Source organism: Eulemur rufifrons, chromosome 7 (assembly GCF_041146395.1).
Source record: "Eulemur rufifrons isolate Redbay chromosome 7, OSU_ERuf_1, whole genome shotgun sequence".
NCBI classification, from domain to species: domain Eukaryota; kingdom Metazoa; phylum Chordata; class Mammalia; order Primates; family Lemuridae; genus Eulemur; species Eulemur rufifrons.
The window spans coordinates 124655427-124677760 of NC_090989.1; the positions used below are offsets into that span (position 1 = coordinate 124655427).

Below are 22334 nucleotides of genomic sequence, written 5' to 3' on the forward strand. Positions count from 1 at the left end.
ATATACTGCAGATGAGAATGTAAACAATTACAATGAAATGGCGATATTTATCAAGAACCTAAAACTTAAAAGTAATGGCTCATTTTATGTGTCAACTTGGCTATCCCGTGGTAACCAGATATTTGGCCAAACATCCTAGATGTTTGGGAAAGTATTTTTTTAGATGCAATTAACATTTAAATCGGTAGACTTTGAGTAAATCAACTTACTCTTCATGATGTGGGTGGATCTCATGCAGTCAGTTAAAGGCCCTAATAGAAAAGACCGGCCTTCCTTGAAGACAAGGGGATTCTGCCAACAGACTGACTTTGGACTTGAACTGCAGCGTCAACTCTTCCCTGAGTCTCCAGCCTGCTGGCCTAACCTGCAGATTTGGGGTTTGTCAGCCTCCACAATCGCATGAGCCAGTTCTTTAAATTCCTCAGAATAAATCTCTCTCTCTTTCTCTCTCTCTCACTCTCTCTCTCTGTCTTAATGTACGTGTGTGTCTGAGTCTGTATGTATGTTATCCTAGTGGTTCTGTTTCTCTAGAGAATCCCGACTAATACACTTAGTAATGCTTAAACTTAGTAATACCATTTCAAGGAATCTCTCCCCCATCAAAATCACAAATATATACAGATTTATATAATAAAAATTAAAAAAAATAGAAAAAATTGATGTTCAAAATCTCTGAGAATCAATAGGTAGATTATGCCATGTAAAGCCATAAAAGGAATGAAGGAATGATATAGTCCCCATCACTGAAAATCATGGGTTAGAATAATAGTTATTGACATAAGGAAATGCTCATGTGTGACATATCCATATCTATATCCCTGTCTCTATATTTATCTATGTACCTATCCATCTACATCTGGGCTGTCTAAAACAGTTTCCACTAACCACATGCAGCTCTTAAGCACTTGAGCACTAGTCAGAATGTGGAAGCGAGTTTTTAATTCCATTTAATTTTAATTAAATTTTTAAAAATCTTATACCAAATTTAGTTACTAGAAATTTTTTAACTGTGTTTGGAACAACTTGAGTATTTCAATTTAAATTTTGTGAAATCTAAATATAGGTTAAGTATTTTTGGTGAAAATTGAATGCCCAAGTTGAGAAAAGCTGTAGTGTAAAACACATGCCAGATTTTGGTATGAATTATATTTTTGAAATTTTCTGTAATGGACGCACATTATTTTTATAAAGAAAAAATATTATTCCAAAAAGAATTTTTTTTTTAGTGCACCCTTCCTGGAGGTACTGCAATACCAGGTCGAGTGGAGGGAGCAAGCTCCTATTCCATCTCCCTGCTCCAAAAATCCATTTAATATACTGTCCTCAGATAGAGGACGTATCAGATATTAAACTGATAATAACAGATACTACACTTGATCTTAGCCAAAAGGTTGAGAAGTGATCCAAAAAGAAAATTTAAGTTCATCTTTTTTTTTTTTTTTTTTTTTGAGACAGGGTCTCACTCTGTCACCTGGGCTAGAGTGCAGTGGCATCATCGTAGCTCACAGCAACCTCAAACTCCAGTGCCCATGTGATCCTCCTGCCTCAGACTCTGGAGTAGCTGGGACTCGAGGCACGCACCACAACCCCCAGCTAATTTTTTCTATTTTTTGTAGAGACAAGGGCTTGCTCTTGCTCAGGCACGTCTTGAACTCCTAACCTCAAGCAATCCTCCTGCCTTGGCCTCCCGAAGTGCTAGGATTATGGGCATGAGCCACCGTGCATGGCCTAAGTTCATCTTTTTTTTTTTTTTTTTTTTTGAGTCAGAGTCTCGCTCTGTTGCCCGGGCTAGAGTGAGTGCCGTGGCATCAGCCTAGCTCACAGCAACCTCAAACTCCTGGGCTTAAGCGATCCTACTGCCTCAGCCTCCTGAGTAGCTGGGACTACAGGCATACGCCACCATGCCCGGCTAATTTTTTCTATATATGTTTTTATTTGTCCATATAATTTCTTTCTATTTTTAGTAGAGACGGGGTCTCGCTCTTGCTCAGGCTGGTCTCGAACTCCTGACCTCGAGCGATCCACCCGCCTCGGCCTCCCAGAGTGCTAGGATTACAGGCGTGAGCCACCACGCCCGGCCCTAAGTTCATCTTTAGCAGCAAGAAATAATGAAAATATTTTCAAACGTGACTTTAACATGTATTTTACTTTTCAGGAATAAGAGTCTCTAGACTATTGGGGAAATAATATTTCATCTAGCAGTACCTAAAATTAGAGGAAATCAGTCAGCCTGGATCTGCATATGGGAATTTGAGAACATTTGTTAATATTTCAAATATAATTATTCAACACATTTTGTGAGAACCCTTTTCTAGAGCCATGAATAATTTGTGATTATCTTTCTGAATTCTGGCTCTGAGTTAATATTTTCTTATTCCTGGGGGATTTGATAGATAAATTTTGAAAAGATAAACTGTCTTTGGAAATTAAGACTTATTTCCAATCAGCCGTATTCTTGTGGAGAAGTCACACTTTGCATGAAGGAAAAGAAAGCTTGCAATTCTCATTGACATTTTTTCTTTCATTTGCAATATAGCAACTTGTGAATCATCTTTAAGGATGATTCTCCACAGAAAGTTTCTGAAACTGAATGAATCCATTGAGTTAGTTAAACGATCACTCTCCAACAACAGTCTTATTTCACACTATGAGGCAAAATGCTGAGGTTCTACAGGGATTGCAGGTATTATACCTAAGCTATTAGTGACTTTCTTCCTACCTGTGATCCAGTTAACTCTAAGTAATCCCCAGAGTGGAAAACATGAGTGATCCTCCCACCTGGGCCTCCCAGAGTGCTAGGATTATAGACATATGCCACTGCACCTGGTCTTAACATACATTTTTCAAAGAGAGAAATCTCTCAAAGACAGTGGTGACTTTATTAGCAGAGAGGAAACAGCTACAAACGATAGGTGTCAGAAAAAATACGATTCTTCCTTCAGAACCTTGGAAAAGCTCAGCATTTAAAACAGCAGGTATAGCAACATATGTGGGTGAGGTGTGAGGCTGAATACAGGGCATTGATTAAACTCTTCCATGCAAAGTGGTGGGGGCCGTGGGTTCTCTTCCTCTCTCCAGAGTTGGTTGACAAGATCCTCCTTCACACTTAGTTTCCAATAAGCTATTTGCTACCACACTCTTAAACACAAACAGATAACTAAGGCTCAGGAATATTTGAGGAAAGTTTTCAATATGAGAAAGACCTTACCCAGCAGAATAAGCAACTTGGAGAAAACAAAAAACACAGAGGGAGCCAAGGAAATCTCTCAGAAAGTAGAAAAAAGAGACACGTATAGAATAGGAAATAGAGGATGAGAAATTTGGGGAGGCTAATCTGAGAGATTCAACTTTCAACCAATAAAAGAGAGGAAATTATCAAAGAAATAACATTAGAAAATTTCCCAGAACTAAAGGACTTGACCTGCCAGATCAAAAAGGCTCTCCAAGTGTCCATCTCATCTAATGAAAAAGGAACCACACTGAGATAGAGAATTCTAAAATTATTAGCAAATTTTAATTTACTTTGTGAACTAAATTTAGTGACACCAGGATGAAGACATGATACTGAAAGTCTGTGGTAGGGCGGCACTTCACATACAAAGGGACGGGAATTAAAGTGGCATTAGATTTCTTAAACCAACACTGGAAACGAAACGATAATGCCATAGGGCAGTGCTGTCATAATTTAGAGGCAGCTGCTGCTCGACATAGCTTTGTATACCCAGATAAGCCATGCATCGGTTTCCTAGGGCTGCCGTAACACAGCATCACAAACTGGGTAGCTTACGACAACAGAAATTTATCCTCTCACAGTGATGGAGGCCAGAAGTCCAAACTGAAGGTGTCAGCAGGGTTGTATTCATCTGTTTTGCATTGCTATAATGGAAATACCTGAGCCTGGGTAATTTATAAAGAAAAGAGGTTTATTTGGCTCACGGTTCTGTAGACTGTACAGGAAACATCGCGCCAGTGTCTGTTTCTGGTGGGAGCTTCAGAGGGCCTTCAATCAAGGCAGAAGATGAGGGGCAGCAGGCGTGTCACGTGGTGAGGGAAGGAGCAGAGAGCGAGAGGAGGAGTTGCCAGGCTCTTTTACACAACAGTTCTCACCTGAAATAATTGAGAACTCATTATCTCGGGGAGGGCACCAAGCCATTCATGAGGGACCCGCCCCAATGACCCAAACACCCCCCTCCAGGCCCCACATTCATCACTGAGGCTCAAATTTCAACATGAGATTTGGAAGGGCCAAATATCCGAACCAGATAGAGTTGATTTTTCTTTAGAGGCTTTAAGGGAGACTCTGTTCCATGTTTCTCTCCTGGCTTCTGGTGGTTGTCAGCAATCTTTAGTGCTCCTTGGCTTGTAGATGTATCTCCCCAGTCTCTGCCCCTGTCTTCACATGACCTTCTTAAAAGGACACCAGTCATGGGATTTAGGACCCACTCAAATTCAGTGTGATCTTATCTTACCTTAACTAATTACATCTGAGAAGATCCTATTTCCAAATAAGGTCACATTCTGAGGTTCCTGATGGACTTAAATTTTGGGGGGGGGGACACTATTCAACCCAGTACAAACCATCAATCAAGTGTGAGGGAAAAATAAAGGTATTTTGGAGCATGTAAAGATTTAATACTTATTCCTCTAATGCACTGTTACTTAAGGAAGTTACTAGAAGATGTGCTTTATCAAAATATGTAAATAAACAAAGAAAGACAAAAACATGAGACCAGGCAATAAGAATCTAACAAGGAAATGAGAATTAAGAGTCCATGCAGATCAGAAGAACCGGGATGCAGCGGAATGAAATATCCTATGGCAAGGAAAGAATAAGTATTTGATATATCTGAGCATTTTGAAAATAAAATTGACAGTTGTTTGATAGAACTGAAAGTCAAAGATAAAACAGAAGTTGAATAAGAAAGTGAACGTATTTACAGTCTTTTCTTGACTCAATATTAAGTAATATTTACGTAGTCATAAGATAGCAACTCTAATTCTTGATTTAACAAAAACTTAAGTGACTATTCAAAGAAGATGAGAATGGATAATTATGTTAGGTAAATTGCTGAATATTGATCAATCATAATAGATATTCAGCAGATGATGTCTAAAATTAATATGACAAATTTCAGTATTAGCACATTATTTAGAAATAGGAAGGTACAAACTAGAAGAAGAAAATTATGCAAGTTTAATATAGTGTCTCAGTCCATAAACTGGGCAGCATACAAACAACAGAAATTTATTTCTAGCAGTTCTGAAGGCTGGGAAGGCCAAGATCAAGGCACCAGCAGACTGGGTGTCTTGTGGGAGCCTGGTTTCTCAAAGCTGGTGCCTTCTCTCTGTGTTCTCACGGAGACATTATAGAAGAGATAAACAAGATCCCTCGGGCCTCTTTTATAAGGGCACTAACTCCCATTTATGAAGCAGATTTACTCACTTCCCAAAAAGTCCCACGTTCTAATACCATCACCTTGGGAGTCAGTATTTCAAGGTATGAATTTGAGGGGATCACAAAAATTCAGAGCGTAGCTTATGGAACTTCTGGGGAATGGAGCCAGACAGAGGAGGGAAGGCAGTAGTTGTCTTTTATTATGAGCCTTTTAGTGTTATTTGATTTTGAAAAATTTGAGCAAGTAATACTTTTTTATAGCAATATAATTTAAAAGAGAAAAGTATAATACAGTATGCATAAGAATTACCTAAAGAATGTGTTACAATGCAGCCTCTGTATTTACACCCAGAGATTCTAATTTAGTAGGTTTGGAGGTGCTTGGAACTCTGCATTTTAAAAAGGCCTATGAAATTCTGGTAGAGGTGGTGCCTGAACTTCACTTTGAGAAACACTTGTTTATCAAATAACCACAACATTGTAGGGGCATCAGCTTCAGCTGATTTCTGGTAGAGACCAAGCAAGTTTGAGCCTATATTAGTCATGTCCATCCCCTATTAGTATTGGGGTAAAACAGTGTTGTGCATTAAAACGCTGCTTCATTGGAAGTTATTCTAACTTCAAGAGTGAGTGATGAAACAAGAGATCTAGATGCTAATGTCAGGAAATGTTTTCATTTCTTGGAAGACTCTTGCAGTTGGCAGGTAACTAACACTGGCACTGACTCTTTGACCCAGGCAGGTAGCTAACACCGGCAGAAGCCATGGGGACAGTCACTCCCGTGTTTGTGGGAGGCTGAATTAGCCGGCTGGGTACTAGAAGGCATGTGCAGAAAGGAACGCCATGGGTCCTGTACCACCATGTGGTCAGCTGGGTGCTATGTGATAACTGTGAGTTGGAGGGTGTCTGGGGTCGCATCCTGTGTGGAAGAGAACCTTAGAAATACATATTTCCGATGGAACGCTGAAGTGGAAGCTGTTGTTGAAATCTGCTACGTACACAGTATCAGAAGTGTCACAATGACAGCAAATCTACCATAAAAGGTTTAAAAGGCCATGATCAGCCCTCTCCAAAGCGCTACACAACCCTGTTCCCTGCCTACCCTCAAGGTTATTGCCAGCTTCCCAACCAGAGTCATTAGGTACGGTTCCCAACTTCTGCTGAGGAGCTGCTGTGAGCCAGACACTGTATGAAGCCCTTTACATGGGCCAAATCTCATAAAATCAATTGCACAGATGAGAAAAATGGAGGCTCCAATACGTTAAGCCACAAGTCCAGCATCACACAACCAGCATGTGGTAGAACAAGTTTTACTCTTTCCATGACTTCAGATTGCATCTTGGACACATCTTTAAGCCTACGGGGCATCAGATAACAGAACAAGATCATTAGCATCGAAGCTGAGAAGTGTGGTCCATTTATTACTGCAAATGAGTTCACTGGACAGAAATCCTGCTGGTCTGGCATACGGACTCTCACGTAGGCGCTGCAGAGATTCCTGAACACAGCCACGCTGCACAGGAGATGTGCTGGAGCTCCTGCAGGAGTCACCAACACACTGGCATAGCTCTGCTGCAGCAATGGATGACCAGGAAACAGCCACAGCCAGCTGGACACCCTGGAGCGGGGAGTGCGGACTACATGAGAAAAGTGGTTTTCAAAGTCTAGGCAGCAGCAGCAGCACTGGGGAACTTGTTAGAAATGCAAATTCTCAGCCCTCACCCAGACCTACTCAGTCAGAAACTCTGGGGTGAGGCCCAGTAATCTGTGTTTTAACAAGCACTCCAGGGGATTCTGGTGCACACTCAGAGTTTGAGAACCACTGGTCTAGACACCCGTTCTTCTCTTTTCCCTTATCTTCTGTTCCAAACCAATCAATTGCCATATCCTACTAATTTTGTCTACTTGTCTCCATCCTGAGCACCATTATCTACTCTTGCCTGGATAACTGACTGATCACTCTGTGACTACTTCTTCCTCCCTCCAATTCTCTCTTCCTTCAGCAGCCAGTGCCAGCCATAATAATGTCTAACCACGTCCCTGCCCTGTCCCCGGGGACATGCCAGTGCCTCCAGAATAGAATCTAAACTCTTCTGCATGGTGCACAGAGCCCTCCGTGGCCGGCCTGTGCTGCCTGTCTGTTCTCCTCTCCCACCCCTCTTTGACTCAGCTCTAGCAATACAGGGTCCATATAGTCACCTCCTCTTACCCATGAACACAATGGGTTTATGGTTTAAACAAAAACCTGCTAAAGGACAAAGAGCCAGGAGAGACCCTTCCTGCTGGATTGCCTACTCAATTTTTGCCTTGCTAAGTTGTATGCAATCATTTTTATTCAAATCAAGGGATCTCTCCTTGAAGAAACCCTCTTTGGGTCCCCAGTCTGGGCTAAGGAGTCCTTCTCCATATTCCCACAGCATTCCCTGAACCTTGGCACCACTACAGTAAATTGAAATGGTCTCTTTCTGTGTCATTCTTTCTAGCTAGACTGTCAGCTCTAGGCATATGCCACCTTTCATTTATCTTTATATTCCCTGCCTCTGGCACAATGCATGCTACATGGTAGATGTTTAATACACCATGCCATGCTGAACAGAAAATCTGCAAAATGCATCTACTCATTTGCAGATCTTCAAGCAAATAAATTCTAGGCCAGCACTTGTCAAACTTAGATGTGCATATCAATCTTGTTACAATGCAGATTCTGATCCAGGGGACTTGGGGCAGAGCCCAGAGACTGCATTTCCAACAAGCTCCCAGGTGATGCTGATGCTGCTGGTTCAAGGACACCAGCTACACTCTGAGTGGCTAGGATTGTGGCCTAAGTCACCAAACGATTTATGTCATGCTAGAAAAAACTTTTTTGTTTTGCATAAGTGCTAGTAACTGAGGGGACAAACATTGAGTTGTGCTGTTTGCTAGTCTATTCTCATAATCTCCATCATCCTGGAGTCTTACCAATTCTTTTGAAAGAGAATACAAACAGACTTCTTGTGAGCCCGTCCTCTGCACAGCTGTTGTCCCCATCACAGGAGGTGAAAATGTCCTTATCAGCAGCATTTGTGTGGAGGACAACTGCTGGTTGTTACAGGACTTTTTCTCAACACAGAATCCAAATCGGTTTGGGAAGTAGAAGCTGGGGCGAAGAAGAGGGGGAGGCCAAAAGGATATTGTCCAGGCTCAGCAGGATTGGGCTTACTCATCCATCCCTTCCCACATGAAGAAAAATAGGTATTGAACCCCTTCTAAGGTCCTGTGTTCTACAAGGTGAGAGGGTCTAGGGTTGTCAAGGTGGACAATGGAGGGCTAGCGTGGAAATTCAGTCAAAGGAGTCTGGGGATGGATCTCTTATATTCTAGGAGGAGGAGAGGTGCTCTGGAAGTCTAGACAGGTTACTCTAGAGAGAGGGAAAGAGGTTCCAATTTAGGGAGACAGATAGGAGCTGCACAAACTTCCAACTTTGACTATTCAAATTTTCACCCCCACTGCCACACTCAGATAAAAGATGTAGGAATCAGATTTAAAACATCAACTAAAGGTTTCCAGACATATCACAGGATTCTTAGTCATCTGTAATTCTGACCAGCTGTTGTACAGTGCACTGTCTCATGTCACATGAGGCTGCAGTGGCTCAGCTATGGATCATTTCTGCACAGAACCTCTGGGACAATGAGTGCTTAACGCATGTCTCATGGTTCCTTTTTGAAGGCACACAGTTTTGATTGTAGGTCACCCCATATTCAAATAGATTGGATGCTATGGAACAGTCCAAGACTTTTTAAAGTATATTTGCTATTTTATGTAAGGGAGCTCCTGCAGAAGTCACCAAAATACTGGCATAGCTCTGCTGCAGCAATGGATGACCAGGAAACAACCACAGCCAGCTGGACACCCTGGAGCGGGGAGTGCGGGCTACTTGAGAAAAGTGGTTTTCAAAGTCTAGGCAGCAGCAGCAGCAGCACTGGGGAACTTGTTAGAAATGCAAATTCTCAGCCCCCACCCAAACCTACTCAGTCAGAAACTCTGGGGTGAGGCCCAGTAATCTGTGGGCTCTTCAGCAACTCATCACACTTGCCGTGGTCTCAGATGTCCGGTCATATCGGCCTCTGTACAAGCCGATTTCCCCACTTGCCTCTGCGCAGACACACAGCTCTTTCTCGCTTTTGTTTTCTTGTCATTGCTTATGCCAATTCCCCTCCTTGCCATTAAACCAAACCATACTTATCCTTCAAGTTGAGTTTGTTCATTCATTCATCAAATCTTTATTGTATGCCTTTTAAGTGCCAGGCACTATCCTGGGTATTAGGGATACAGTGATGAACAAGACAGAGATGCTCATTCAGTGCCTCCTGGGAGCACAGACAAATGAATGGGCCATTATAACCTCCCTAATGAGAGCCCAGAGGGAGAGATCCAGGTAGGAGGAGAACATACAGAGGGGTAGGGGTTACTTTGCCATTTACGAAAAGTGTTCCTCAGCAGGCGAGAGCCAGTCTGGAAGAATGAACACGAGGTAGGGAGGGGAAGAAGTTCCTTGCAGTGGGAAGAGATTGGGCTGCAAAGGTGAGCAAAGGTCAGATTAGAAACTCCTTCTAGGGTATGGGAGGAGTTTCCCCTGATATCATAAAGGAATAGGAAGGAAAGCATTATGGACCTTTAAGTAGGGACCTGGTGTGAATCCCATTTATTCTTTGAAGTCTTTTTCAATTATTGAAATCCAAAATGATTTTTTCCCTCTCTGATTTCCAAAGGAATTACTGGCTGTACTCAGCAGCCTGACTCTGAATTCGTGTGCTGTATTTTTATCATCCTATGGTCATTCTCTGCTGTTGGTTCTTGACTTTTTGTGCCCACAGCACACTTTCAAGTATTACATTTTTGGCTTGCATATGACCAAAATACATTTATTTAAGAATTCCTTATATGTGCAGTGTAATTTCTCCTCCAGTGGAACAATGTCATTCGATATCATCTGTCTTAGCTTTCACGTGCATCAAATTGTGCTGTGCTCTATACAACCTCAAACGACCACTCAGGACATAAAATTCACATCAAAAGTGAATGTACGCTTAGTAATAATGTAAATTCATTTTATAAATTGATCAAAATTATGTGGCATATCAGTGAAGGGGATGTTTCCTGGTGCTCAATGTGCATAGAGAGCCATTATTTTAGAATGTTGTCTAACTCTAGTCACCTTGACTTAATGCAAACTCCTCAAGGACAAGGAGAGTTATTTATTTTTTAAAATTCCTTACAATTACTAACATGGTCCTGGATGTAGCATAAGGATGAATTTTACATTTTTGTGACTTAATTTACTGTTTTAAATTATGAAATGTCAGGCATCTAAAAATGTGTAAATATAAGGAATGCTTATTTGTCCATACTCAGCTTAAGAAATAAAACATTGCAATGACAATTGGACCCCCATTTTACCTCTTCCCACTGAAAGATAATCACTGCCTTGAATTTGGTGTTTGTCACCCCCAAATGCCTTTACGTTTTTACTACCATTATCGGCAGTAGTCATAAACAATGTGGTACTGCTTCTCAGGTTTTAAAATGTATAAATGATGTCATAATGTACCCTTATGCAACTCTTTCTGGTTCAAGGTCATCTTTGAGATTTGTCCATCTTTATAGATGCAGCTCCACTTTATCAACTTAACCGCTATATCATATTCCATTGTATGAACAGACCACATTAGGACATTCAGGTTGATTTCCACTCTGCTAAAACACACAGTACTGCAACAAACGTGTTTGTATTTGGTTCCTGGTGTACATGTAGGAGAGCTTCCTGCACATAGCTATATAGAGCTGGTAGTGGGATTGCTGGGTTTTAGGATATATGCATCATCAATCTAACTAAATAATGCTAAAATGCTATTCAAAGTTGTAACAATTCACATTCCTATTATGCAGAGGGTGAGTTTCTGAGGCTTCACATTCTTGATAACCATGTCATTTTCAGATTCAGGGATCTGATGTATTCTTCGTACATACATTTACACACACACACACACACACACACACCCCCCTACACACATCAGGGTTCTTAGGGAAAAACAAAACTTTATTAAATGAGTAGCATTTACTTTAGAACTTCCCAGAAAGCAATAAATGGCTACTTTAAAAATTTTTTGACAACTTAGAATTAGTTGATTGTATTATTTTTAAATTGTACAAATAACAGTATGTTAAGGGAAATTATATGGAAAAAGTTCACAATTATCTATGGCATTATTCCATTAACATAGTCATTTTAGCTTTTATATAATAGATGCTTGTTGACTTGGTAATAACTTGTTGCCTTAACCAAAATGAGTACTTTTTAAAAAGTTTTAATAGATTTAGGGGGTACATGTTGAATACCATTATATGTATATGTTTTATAGTGGGAATGATTTTTAAAACTAATTCACTGTTAGCTAATTTTACATTTTATGTAAATGTTCCAAATATGTTTAGTCCTGTACTGGTGTTCTAATAGGTGTGTTAGACCACAGTTAAATAAAAATGAACAGAAAAGACTTCCAAGTCAGACTTGTTTCTGTTTTAGAAATTGTCTCTTACTACATTGTAATTCCTAAGAACTGTTCTGGTCATACAGCGTATTTATATGCTTCCATAATTTTTTTATTGCAGCAACAATCCAATATACACAAAGCAAAGCCTGCTAAAACATAAAGGAAACGATCACAGCACAAAATAGTGGTTTGTAAAATTAGCCCCTTCTCATTTTTTTCTTTTTCACCAATTCCATTCTTTTGTAAATACCCTGGTAAAGGGAATAGCATTGACTTGGGTGGTAGCAGCCTGACAGGTGGTTTTACAGAGCAATCGGTGGTAGATGCTGTATTAGGGTCATACCAGAACTGAAGACATGGGCATGGGTTTCTAGTCCTAAGAACAGGTAGAAGACTTTCTTAGGAAACTCTAATGCTAAATGCTTTTCACTCAAGAGTCCAATCTGAGATATAGATGTGATGAAAATCATGACAAAAATCTTCTTAGGCAGATACATCATCAAAATTGACGTCTGAATCGTGCAGAGCTGTCAAAGAAGACTCAGTTAACTCTTCCAGGTCAGTTTTCCCAATTCTCAGGAGAAATGAAATCATTCCTAGTTTCTCAGGTCTCCTCATTGATGTCTTCACTCAGAAAAGTCTTTCCCTCAGATCTGAAGAGGAGAGCAAATTTAGCATGCTATTAGCCAATTGTTTTCATGAAAAATTCCTGCCATTTACCACTCCACCTCTAACAGTTGCTTTATAATTTCTGGTTAGAACCACGTGGAATTATACATGCCAATGGAGCTATCTTCTTTTCTGCTATGATCATCTTTTGTCTTTACCATCTGCAAAACATAAAAAAATTGCATTGCTCTTAATGTCACTGTTTTTGTTTAAAATGTTTCCTCTAAGAGCCACTCCTTTATATGCCATATATGAAACAAATACAACTAGTTTTTGTCATCTTCAATAGTCAAAATAAAAGTCCAATTCAAGGTGGTGTGATAATAGATATAAATGAGCAACATTTAAGTAGAACTACAAACAGACTCCCTCCTACGAAAACATTGGTACATTCATGATTCGAAATTCCATGCTTAGCAAATTTAGTGGCTGATATTATTTATTTATTTACTTTTTTGAGACAGAGTCTCACTCTGTTGCCCAGGCTAGAGTGCCATGGCAGCAGCCTAGCTCACAGCAACCTCAAACTCCTGGGCTCAAGCAATCCTTCTGCCTCAGCCTCCCGAGTAGCTGGGACTATAGGTATGTGCCACCATGCCCGGCTAATTTTTCTATACATATTTTTAGCTGTCCATATAATTTCTTTCCATTTTTAGTAGAGATGGGGTCTCACTCTTGCTCAGGCTGGTCTCAAACTCCTGAGCTCAAATAATCCGCCCGCCTCGGCCTCCCAGAGTGCTAGGATTACAGGCGTGAGCCACCTCGCCCTGCCTGTGGCTGATATTATTAAATAGGCACTTGAACAAATGTACGCTACACAATATCAGGGCACTGCCCAGAACCTGTCAGTCCAATCTAACAGGATGTAAGAAAGTCCAGCTTCCTTGCCTCTGGGCAGCCTAATTTAGACAGCTGAGTTCCCTTGAAGGATCAGGCTTAAGCTGCCCTCTGTAGGACTCTGCCTGAGATGACACCCTTGTTTGGCTTCTACTTCTTCCCCATCTGGCTTCCTCCATTCTCTTGCTGGTTCTCCTGTATGCACCTCCTCAGTAAATCACATGCAGACAAACTCTCAACTCAGAGTTGGCTTCGGGGAAAGCTGGCCTAAGACAGCATCTTAGAGAACCTCCAGCCTAGTGCTCTTTAGACAACTTTGCTTAAGTACACACCTCAAAGGAAAAAAAAAATCATATACTTCTTGCCTTGCACATTTTACAGTTAACAAATAATTTTTTTCATTATGAGTGTAAGCAGCTAAAAAGGATGTAATTTGTGAAATATTGTAAAAACTGACATTTAATAATAAAAGTTCCACATTTCTCTTTTAACTTACCCAATGGAGTACACCATTATATTTAAAATAAAAGTAAACAAGCTCATGTTTAAAAGTCAGATATTTTATAGTGTTTGTTTCTCCCTTAAACTTGTATTTCCATTCCACTTCCACCATAGAATTTCATTCTAACTCTAATATATGCGTATACTTTAAAATCTTTTATTGTTTGCCTAATCATAATTCTCTGCAGAAAAAAATGTGTATGTTTTTTATTTCCTATGACTATAAGCTTCTATGTGTTGAAATTTTTTTCTAGATGGATTATCATTAGAATTTATCAAAACAGCATATATATTTAAATTTTAGTAATTTTACTAAGACAAAAAGTAAACATTCTTATTGGAAATGCATTTATTAATATGATGGATAGTTTTTACTATTATTTTTACTTACTACTATTTATTATTAGAGTGAAGCAAAGTTTACTATCATAATTGATAGAATTATTACTTATTGTTATAGATTTAAGCACTAATCCATTTTGTTTAAATAGATGAGTTTTGAAGGAGTTTTATCATAGCAATGTCAAACAATTCCTTAAATTCTTTTCTGAGTTATATGACAGAAATGAGCCAGTATTCTTTTAAAAGGTTTTACAAAAGCATCATTTACCCAGTCATTTGATATTTTCTCATTTCTGGAAAATATACCCCAAAAACGTTTTACCAAACTTACCAAATGGCTATTAGCTATACCTGTTACTCTCTCACTTAGAGGAACAGTATTTAACTTGAAAAACTAAAATATGGTTAGAAAAGCTTAATATTGCTAAATTAAGCACATGACATATTTTTTTATCAAAATATCTATTTTAATCAATTTTAAATAGATTTATTTATTGCAAGTTTTTATTTTGAAATAATTATAGATTCACAGAGAATTGCAAAAATTGTACAGAGATGTCCCATATACCTTTCATCCAGTTTTCCTCAAAGGTTATATCTTATGTAACTATAGTACACTATTAAAACCAGGAAGTGATATTGAAACAATGTGACTGAAGTGGTGGTTACACCAATTTACAGTCGTGATAAAATGGCTAAAAACTATACACATGACATATTTTTAAATAATCTGTTTTGTATTTTAATATGTTTTTTCTTTAGACTTTTGAAGCTTCATAGCTCATTCACTTTATGGGAAATTTCCCCTATATATCCTAACTGGAGGAACTAGTCTTTATTGTAAAACCAACAAGCCTCTGCCTTAGAAACAATCTGATCTCATCTTTCGATTAAAATAATTATGTTATTAAGGGTTCCTGTGGTGACGTCTTACGATCCTATTCCAAGATAGCGAAATGGCTCTTGCCATAGGGCCATAGTTTGTAGATGTTTTTTTTTTTTTTTTTTTTTTTGAATACCTGATGAAAGAATGCTTGCTCTCTGTTTTAGTCTGTTCAGGATGTTAACAAACTACTATAACTTGGGTGGCTTATAAACAACAATAATTTATTTCTCATGGTTCCGGAGGCTGGAAAGTCTAAGATCAAGGCACTGGCACAGTCAACATCTGGTGTGGGCCCACTTTCTGGTTCATACATGGCACCTTCTCACTGTGTCCTCACACAGTGGAGGGGAAGAGTCCTCTTTTATAAGGGTACCAATGCCATTTATGAGGGGTCCACCCCCATGACCTAATCACTCCTCAAAGGTCCTACCTTCTAATATCATTATCTTGCAGGATTTCAACATATGAATTTTGAGAGGACACAAACATTCAGACTATAGTGCTCTCCATTGATATTTCTCCAATACACTCTACTTTATTCTCATGGAATTCTCACTCGGGAGACACACATCCTTTGATGAGTGTTGGGAAATGGAACAGGCCAAGTTACTAAATGAAATCTATCATCACTCCTATTATCCTCATTATATAATATATCTGAATTCAGAACATTCCAATATGAGTTCAAATACCTCATTTCTAGCAACACACTTCTTCCTTAACAGAAATACGTATAGGATGGAAAAGACAATGACTATTAACCCAATATCCAGTGAAAGGACCCCCCATTAAAGAAGGTTGATTTAGGCTCAATATCTATAACACTAGATTAACGGTTCTTAAACTTTAGCCTGTATCAGAATCACCCGGAGGGCTCCACCTCTAGAGTTTCTGATTCAGTACATCGGGGGTGGAATCCAAGAATCTGCATTTCTAATGGGTTCCCTGATGATACTGATATTGCTGCTCCAGGGACCACACTTTGAGAAATACCATGTTTAATGTTGGAAAAATAAAGACTAAGAAACAAGTCCTGGGTTGGCATAAAGGGAAAAGGGATACGGTTATGCTTTTTAAAAGTCCACATTAAAATATTGTAAATGTACATTATCACATAAAATTTGTCCTTTATGTAGATGTGTAGAATGTAAATATCAGAAAACTAGACAGGTAAAAAAAAAAAAAAGCCCACTCTCTTCAGGAAAATGAGATAAGCAAAGCAAAATAAAGGTTGATAATACTACACAATGGATTTTTACTTTATTTATTTATTTTTGAGACAGAGTCTCATTCTGTCACCCAGGCTAGAGTGCAGTGGTGTCATCATAGCTCACAGCAACCTCAAACTCCTGGGCTCAAGTGATCCTCCTGCCTCAGCCTCCCAAGTAGGTGGGACTACAGGCACATGCCACCATGCCCAGCTAATTTTTCTATATTTTGTAGAGATGGGGGTCTGGCTCTTGCTTAAGATGGTCTTGAATTCGTGGCCTCAAGCAATCCTCCCATCTCAGCCTCCCAGAGTGCTGATTATAGGCATGAAGCATCACGCCCAGCTTAGAGTTTTGTCAAACATATTGGCAAACTTAATTCATATAGGGATTATATTAGTTGATTATATATCAGGCATAGTGTATACTTCGAGCTTTATATGTATCATCTCCAACTTTTCAATAATTCAGAGATAGGTTTTATGAGTTCTGTTTCACAGCCTAACTTTAAGGTGAACTTAGTTCTATAAACATAATTACTGAGTATGAGACACTACGACAAAAAGTAGATTAGGTGGATTAGGGTACTGTGAATATTCTTAAGGCACTTAAAATATCTGTAGCTACCATTTCCTTGTCTGTAAATAGCTACAGTACAGTTCAGTGATTTCCAAATCATTCCAATTTTCAAATTCTAAGCTTCTGTCATTCTAAGAAAAAAGTCAAATGAATATTTTCTGAAGAGACTTCATGGAACAGGGCTTGCCAAATGTCACCAAACCAAGTTGCTGGGAAGAGATCACTGAGGAAAAGGATTAAAGATATCATCTATTTCTAGATGTATGACATATACTTAACAATAGAAAAATGCAAAACATTTTTGTAGAAAAAAAATTATGAAGAATGATAATAAACAAGAAAGGTATTGGTAATGCTCACTTGATGATAATCCTTTAGATTCTACCCACCTTATCATTTTCAGCAGAAAACCACCTTGGCATATCTAACAGGATTGACTTAATCAGGGTTTGTAGCAATGTTTTCCAAACTTGAATGCACACTGAAATCACCTGAGAGCTTAAAAAAAACCAATGCAAGTGTCTCACCCCTAGAGAATGTGATTTAATTGATATGGGATATGGGCTGGACTTTGGACTTTTCAAAAAATATCTGGGCAATTCTAATGTATAAGCAGGATTGGGAACCATTGACTTATAGGGTTCTTTCCCTATAAATTACATTGTCAATCATATCCCCTTCTGTGAACTGAATTGTTTCCCTTCCCTCCCCTCCCCCATTCATATATTGAGGCCCTAACCTCCAGATGACTGTATTAGAGATAGGGAGGTAGTTAAAGTTAAATGCAGTCCTACAGGTGGATCCCTGATTCTATAGAACCTGTACCCTTATAAAAAGAGGAAGAGACACCAGGACCCTCTCCCACCATGTGAGGACAGAGAGGAGGCAGCCATCTGCAAGCCAGGAAGAGAGCCATCATCAGGATGTGTATAGGTTAGCACCTTGATCCTGGACTTACAGCTTCCACAACTTTGAGAAAACAAATTACTATTGTTTAAGCCATCCAGTTTATAGTATTTGTTATGGCAGCCCAAGCAGATTAATATACTCCCTCTTATGCCCAACTTCTGTGTCTCTGATCTACCCCTAATTCCTTCCTCGATATAGGGAAAATACATTGAATCAGAAGTTACTAAACCAGAGTGAAGTCCCAGCAAGGCACTAAACCTCTGAGCCTCAGTTTCTCTGCCTACATACTAGGGATTTTAATTTCATCTCCCATACAGGGTTTTGGAGGGCATCCAATGAGATCATGTGTATGAATTTACCTTAGAAACCGTATAGTCTTTGCATGGGCAAGCTGTGTCTGATACCTGCCCCTTTATCTTATTCAGCCGGCCTCCCTTTTCAGTCACCTACGTGATTTCTCATTGTGTCCCTTCCTCAATTTCACCTCCCCAGTATGTCTCCCACCCATCCAGTCACCAGTCATTTGGCCTCACTCCAACTCCCTCGTTGTCACATCATGTTTTCCCTTTAGAATAGGTCTGCTGGCAACAAGTTCTCTTAGTTTTCCTTCATCTGAGAATGTCTTGATTTGGCCTTCATTCCAAAGGGACATTTTCACTGAATATAAAATTCTGTGTTCACAGTTCTTTTCTTTCAGCACTTAAAAAAAAATGTTCCACTGTCTTCTGGCCTCCATGGTTTCTGATAAGAAATCTAGTCATTTGGACAGTTGTTTCCTTATATTATAACACAGTTTTTCTTTAGCTGCTTCAAGATTTTTTTCTTTTCCTTGGTTTTCAGCAGTTTGATTTGTCTGAGTAGGGTTTTCTTTGAGCTTTTAAAATATTTAAATTTATGTCTTTTACCATTTGGGGAAGTTTTTGGTCATTATTTCCTCAATTCTTTTTCCTGCATGAATCTATTTCTACTTTCCTAATGAAATTCCAATGAAACAAATGTTAGATCTTTTGATACTATTCCACACGTCTCCAAGGCTCTGTTCATTTTTTTCTCAATCTCTTTTCTCTTCAATTTGTATAATTAATGTTCCTTCAAGTTCACTGACTCTTTCTTCTGTCACTGTCACTCTGTTATTGAGACCATCTAGTGAATTTTTAATTTTAGACATTGTATTTTTGACTCCTAAAATTTCCTTTTGGTTCTTTTTTATAGTCTCTGTTTGTCTTTTGAGAATGTCTATGTTTCCATTTACTTCAAGTTGTTTACCTTCACCTCATGGAGCAGAGTCTCTGTCTGAAAGTTGCAACATTGCAACATTGGAGTCAACAGAGCGTTGGCATCTGTTAACTGTCCTTTTCTTTGAGAATTGTTTGCATCTCCTGGTTCTCTTTAAGTTGCACAATTTTGGATTATACTCTGAACATTTTGAATATGACATTGTATAGACTCTAACTCCTGTTATAATTCTCTGTAGAATTTTATTTTTTGTTGTTTGTTTTAGCAGGCAATCAACCCATTGAGGTTCAGAATGCAAGTGCTGTCTGACTGTCTGTGGGCAGTAGTCACAGTTTAGTTTCCAGAGCTTTCACTATTCTGCTTGGGGTCTTTCCCATCTATGTACAGATTAGGGGAGAGCCTGGACTTATGCAGGCCCCACAGTTACAGTTAGAGGGTCCCTATACACACACACACACACTCACCCCCACCAAATTTATTTCTCAATTCTTCTGTTGGGCATTTTTTTCCCCACTATAAATAGTATTGTTATGAACATTCTAGTACATGACTTTTGGTGAATATATATATTTCTGTTGGGCATATACAATGGAGTAAAATCGCTAGGTCGTTGTCTACGTGTATGTGTATTTTCAGCTTTAGTAGATAGCCAGGAACATTTATTTTAACATAACCTCCCACAATTCTAGTACACAGCAAGGAGTGTAAATTGCCACTCTGGAGCCTATAATAGCTCCCTGTTCTGCATGTGCTCCTTCATTTTTAGCTGTAGGTCCATGACCATTTCCCCACCCAGCCTGTGAAGCTGCCCTCAACCTTCACACAGATCTCAGGACCCCAGCAGCCTCGTCCTCTCCAGGACCCACTGAGGCTAGGGCTCAGCTAGGGGCCCACCTTTCACACCAAGAAAGCCCTGGTCACTAAGGGAGAAAGCAGACCTCAAGTGTTGAAACCCTGGAGGCTCCTTGAACAGTTCCACCTCACCTGCATTCTGCACAAGGGTGCAGGCCTTCTCCTGCTTACTCAGGATCTGCTGTCCTTGTTCTTGCCCTTCCCACTTCTCAGTGCCCCGACTCCACACCAAGCATTTCTACCTACTTATATTGTAGTTCTAAATTTGTCAGCACAACTGACTCTATTTTTGGCCTTTCTGGAATTTTGTCTCCCTTGCTCCCTATTTTGGGTACCCCCTGGTAACCCTAAGCCCCTCTTTTATCTATGTTCTTTCATCTCTACCTGTCCCAGTGAATTCTAATTACTCATCTTCCACCAGGGAAAAATCTCAACAAACAAAGGTACTTCAGAGTCTTCAGCTCTATGATACTCAAGATTACCTTTTTTCCCTTGTTGTTTGTCATGCACTGGAGCTGTAATTTCTTCGGAATGGACCTCTTGCTTGTCTTTCATCATCAACTCCTCAGTTGAAAAGAGCTTGTATAACTTCTGGATCAAATCGGTAGCAATCTCAGAAGCACTAGAATTGTTCCCTAATACAAGGAAATATTGCTCCTGGGAACCAATTTCACCAAAGGGCTCACTGTTTTCTGTTTTTATTTCATACACCTCAGGAATAAGTCTACAGTAATGTAGAAGAGAGATGAAAAATTAGTTAGCCAAATCCCTTGCAAGATTAAATGCAAATACAGCCAGATAGTATGAGAGGAATTCATTTTACGCATGTGATTGGAATAGTCCAAATGCAGTTTGTGAATGAAATTTGACTCAAGGGAAATTTTATAATATTCTCAAGGGAAATTGACATTTATTTATCTCATCAGTTTGGGATTCCAAACCAATATTATTTTTTATCACTAAATTTTTATTGAATACTTAGGGTTGTACTTTGCAAAATCAAACTTGAAAGGATCCTTCCTGCCAGTCTTCATATGTGTTTTGTTTTCTAAATGGCAAATGTTTTGTTTTGTTTATGTTTTTCTGCTGCTCTAAAACTGTCATATCTAATCTTTGATATTATAAGTTTTCTGTTTTGGCAGCATCCAATATTACAGTCCTGTTATGTAGTTACTACTAATAAACTTTTTTTTTTCAATAAAAGCAACAGAAATAGAAACATGGTCCTTTCTAATATAGGTCATATTCTACCCGCTATTAACTCCATACCTGTGCTGTCATCAAAAGTAGCATTTAAAACACACACACATACACCGCCCCCCCAAAACTTGCATCTTGAAAACTAAAATGCCATTAATTTCAAATTATTTTCTTAAGGACTGTTTCCAGCTGTAGTGTTGCCCAAACTCTGAATTTTTCAACTTACAATACAGTGTTTTCTGTGCCAACGTTCTCTGGGTTGGGAGAAGTGATGTTAACACATGTGGCTCTCAGATCTTTGGTGGGATATTTGTTGATGGCACCTGGAAAGAGAGTGGGCTGGTTAGTCTGAATTTTACCCTTCCACATTATGTCCATCATTCAAAGTCAATTCATCTTTTCCTGTGGTTGGTAGTGTTTACAAGAACAATTTAATTTTATAAGGGACTCAGCAAAGTAGGCACACTCTAGTATTGAAATTCCTTGCTGTTGGCAAAGTCAATGAGATACAGTAGTAACAGTAAATAACTCCCAGGCTCTCTGCATGTCACAAGCTTGTGATATAATTCAAGGACATCTCTAAATCCCTCCTATCACTTGTTTCTCTCCCTATGTTCTTTCTACGAGATTCTATTAGCTATCGAAATTGTCTGCCTTATTTATCCTGGGCTTGGGAGAAAGATACAATTTTTTGCCTGCTACTAAATATAACTCCTAAATTCTAAGCTTCCTGAGGACTACATCAGCCCTGGGGCTTTTTATGTGTCAGAAAACCTGCATCCCTGTGATTCTAGAGTAAACTTGCAGGAGCTACAGAGGACCATCCACATGGCCTTTGCCAGATTCCTAATTCCAGCTCAGGCCAGGACTTGTTTGATGCTATAAGGTCTTGTGTGTGCTATTATACCCATGTCTAAAATTACAACACATGGGCCAGGTGAGGTGGCTCACGCCTGTAATTCTAGCACTCTGGGAGGCGAGTGGTCAGTGGAGGAGGATCTCTTGAGGTCAGGAGTTTGAGATCAGCCTGAGCAAGAGCAGGACCCTGTCTCTACTAAAAATTATCCAGGCATCATGGCACGCACCTGTAGTCCCAGCTACTCAGGAGGCTGAGGCAGGAGGATCACTTGAGCCCAGGAGTTTGAGGTTGCTGTGAGCTAGGCTGATGCCATGGCATTCTACTCAGG

The 22334-nt window shown here is 39.4% G+C and overlaps 1 protein-coding gene and 1 non-coding gene across 2 annotated transcripts in view; both read right to left on the minus strand.

Moving 5' to 3' along the window:
* Positions 1 to 1220: 1220 nt before the first annotated feature.
* Positions 1221 to 1403, minus strand: LOC138388659 (U2 spliceosomal RNA). The gene has a single exon (XR_011234183.1). It is a non-coding gene; the product is annotated as a U2 spliceosomal RNA (small nuclear RNA).
* Positions 1404 to 12714: 11311 nt separating this feature from the next.
* The window catches only part of COL6A5 (collagen type VI alpha 5 chain), a 103029-nt gene continuing 93409 nt past the window's right edge, over positions 12715 to 22334 (minus strand). Inside the window, exons 38-40 of the mRNA XM_069473255.1 lie at positions 21374 to 21470; positions 20430 to 20671; positions 12715 to 12758 (exon numbers count right to left, since the gene is read on the minus strand). Coding sequence (XP_069329356.1) covers positions 12739 to 12758; positions 20430 to 20671; positions 21374 to 21470 — 359 coding nt within the window. The 3' untranslated portion in view covers positions 12715 to 12738. The remainder of the gene's footprint in view (positions 12759 to 20429; positions 20672 to 21373; positions 21471 to 22334) is intronic.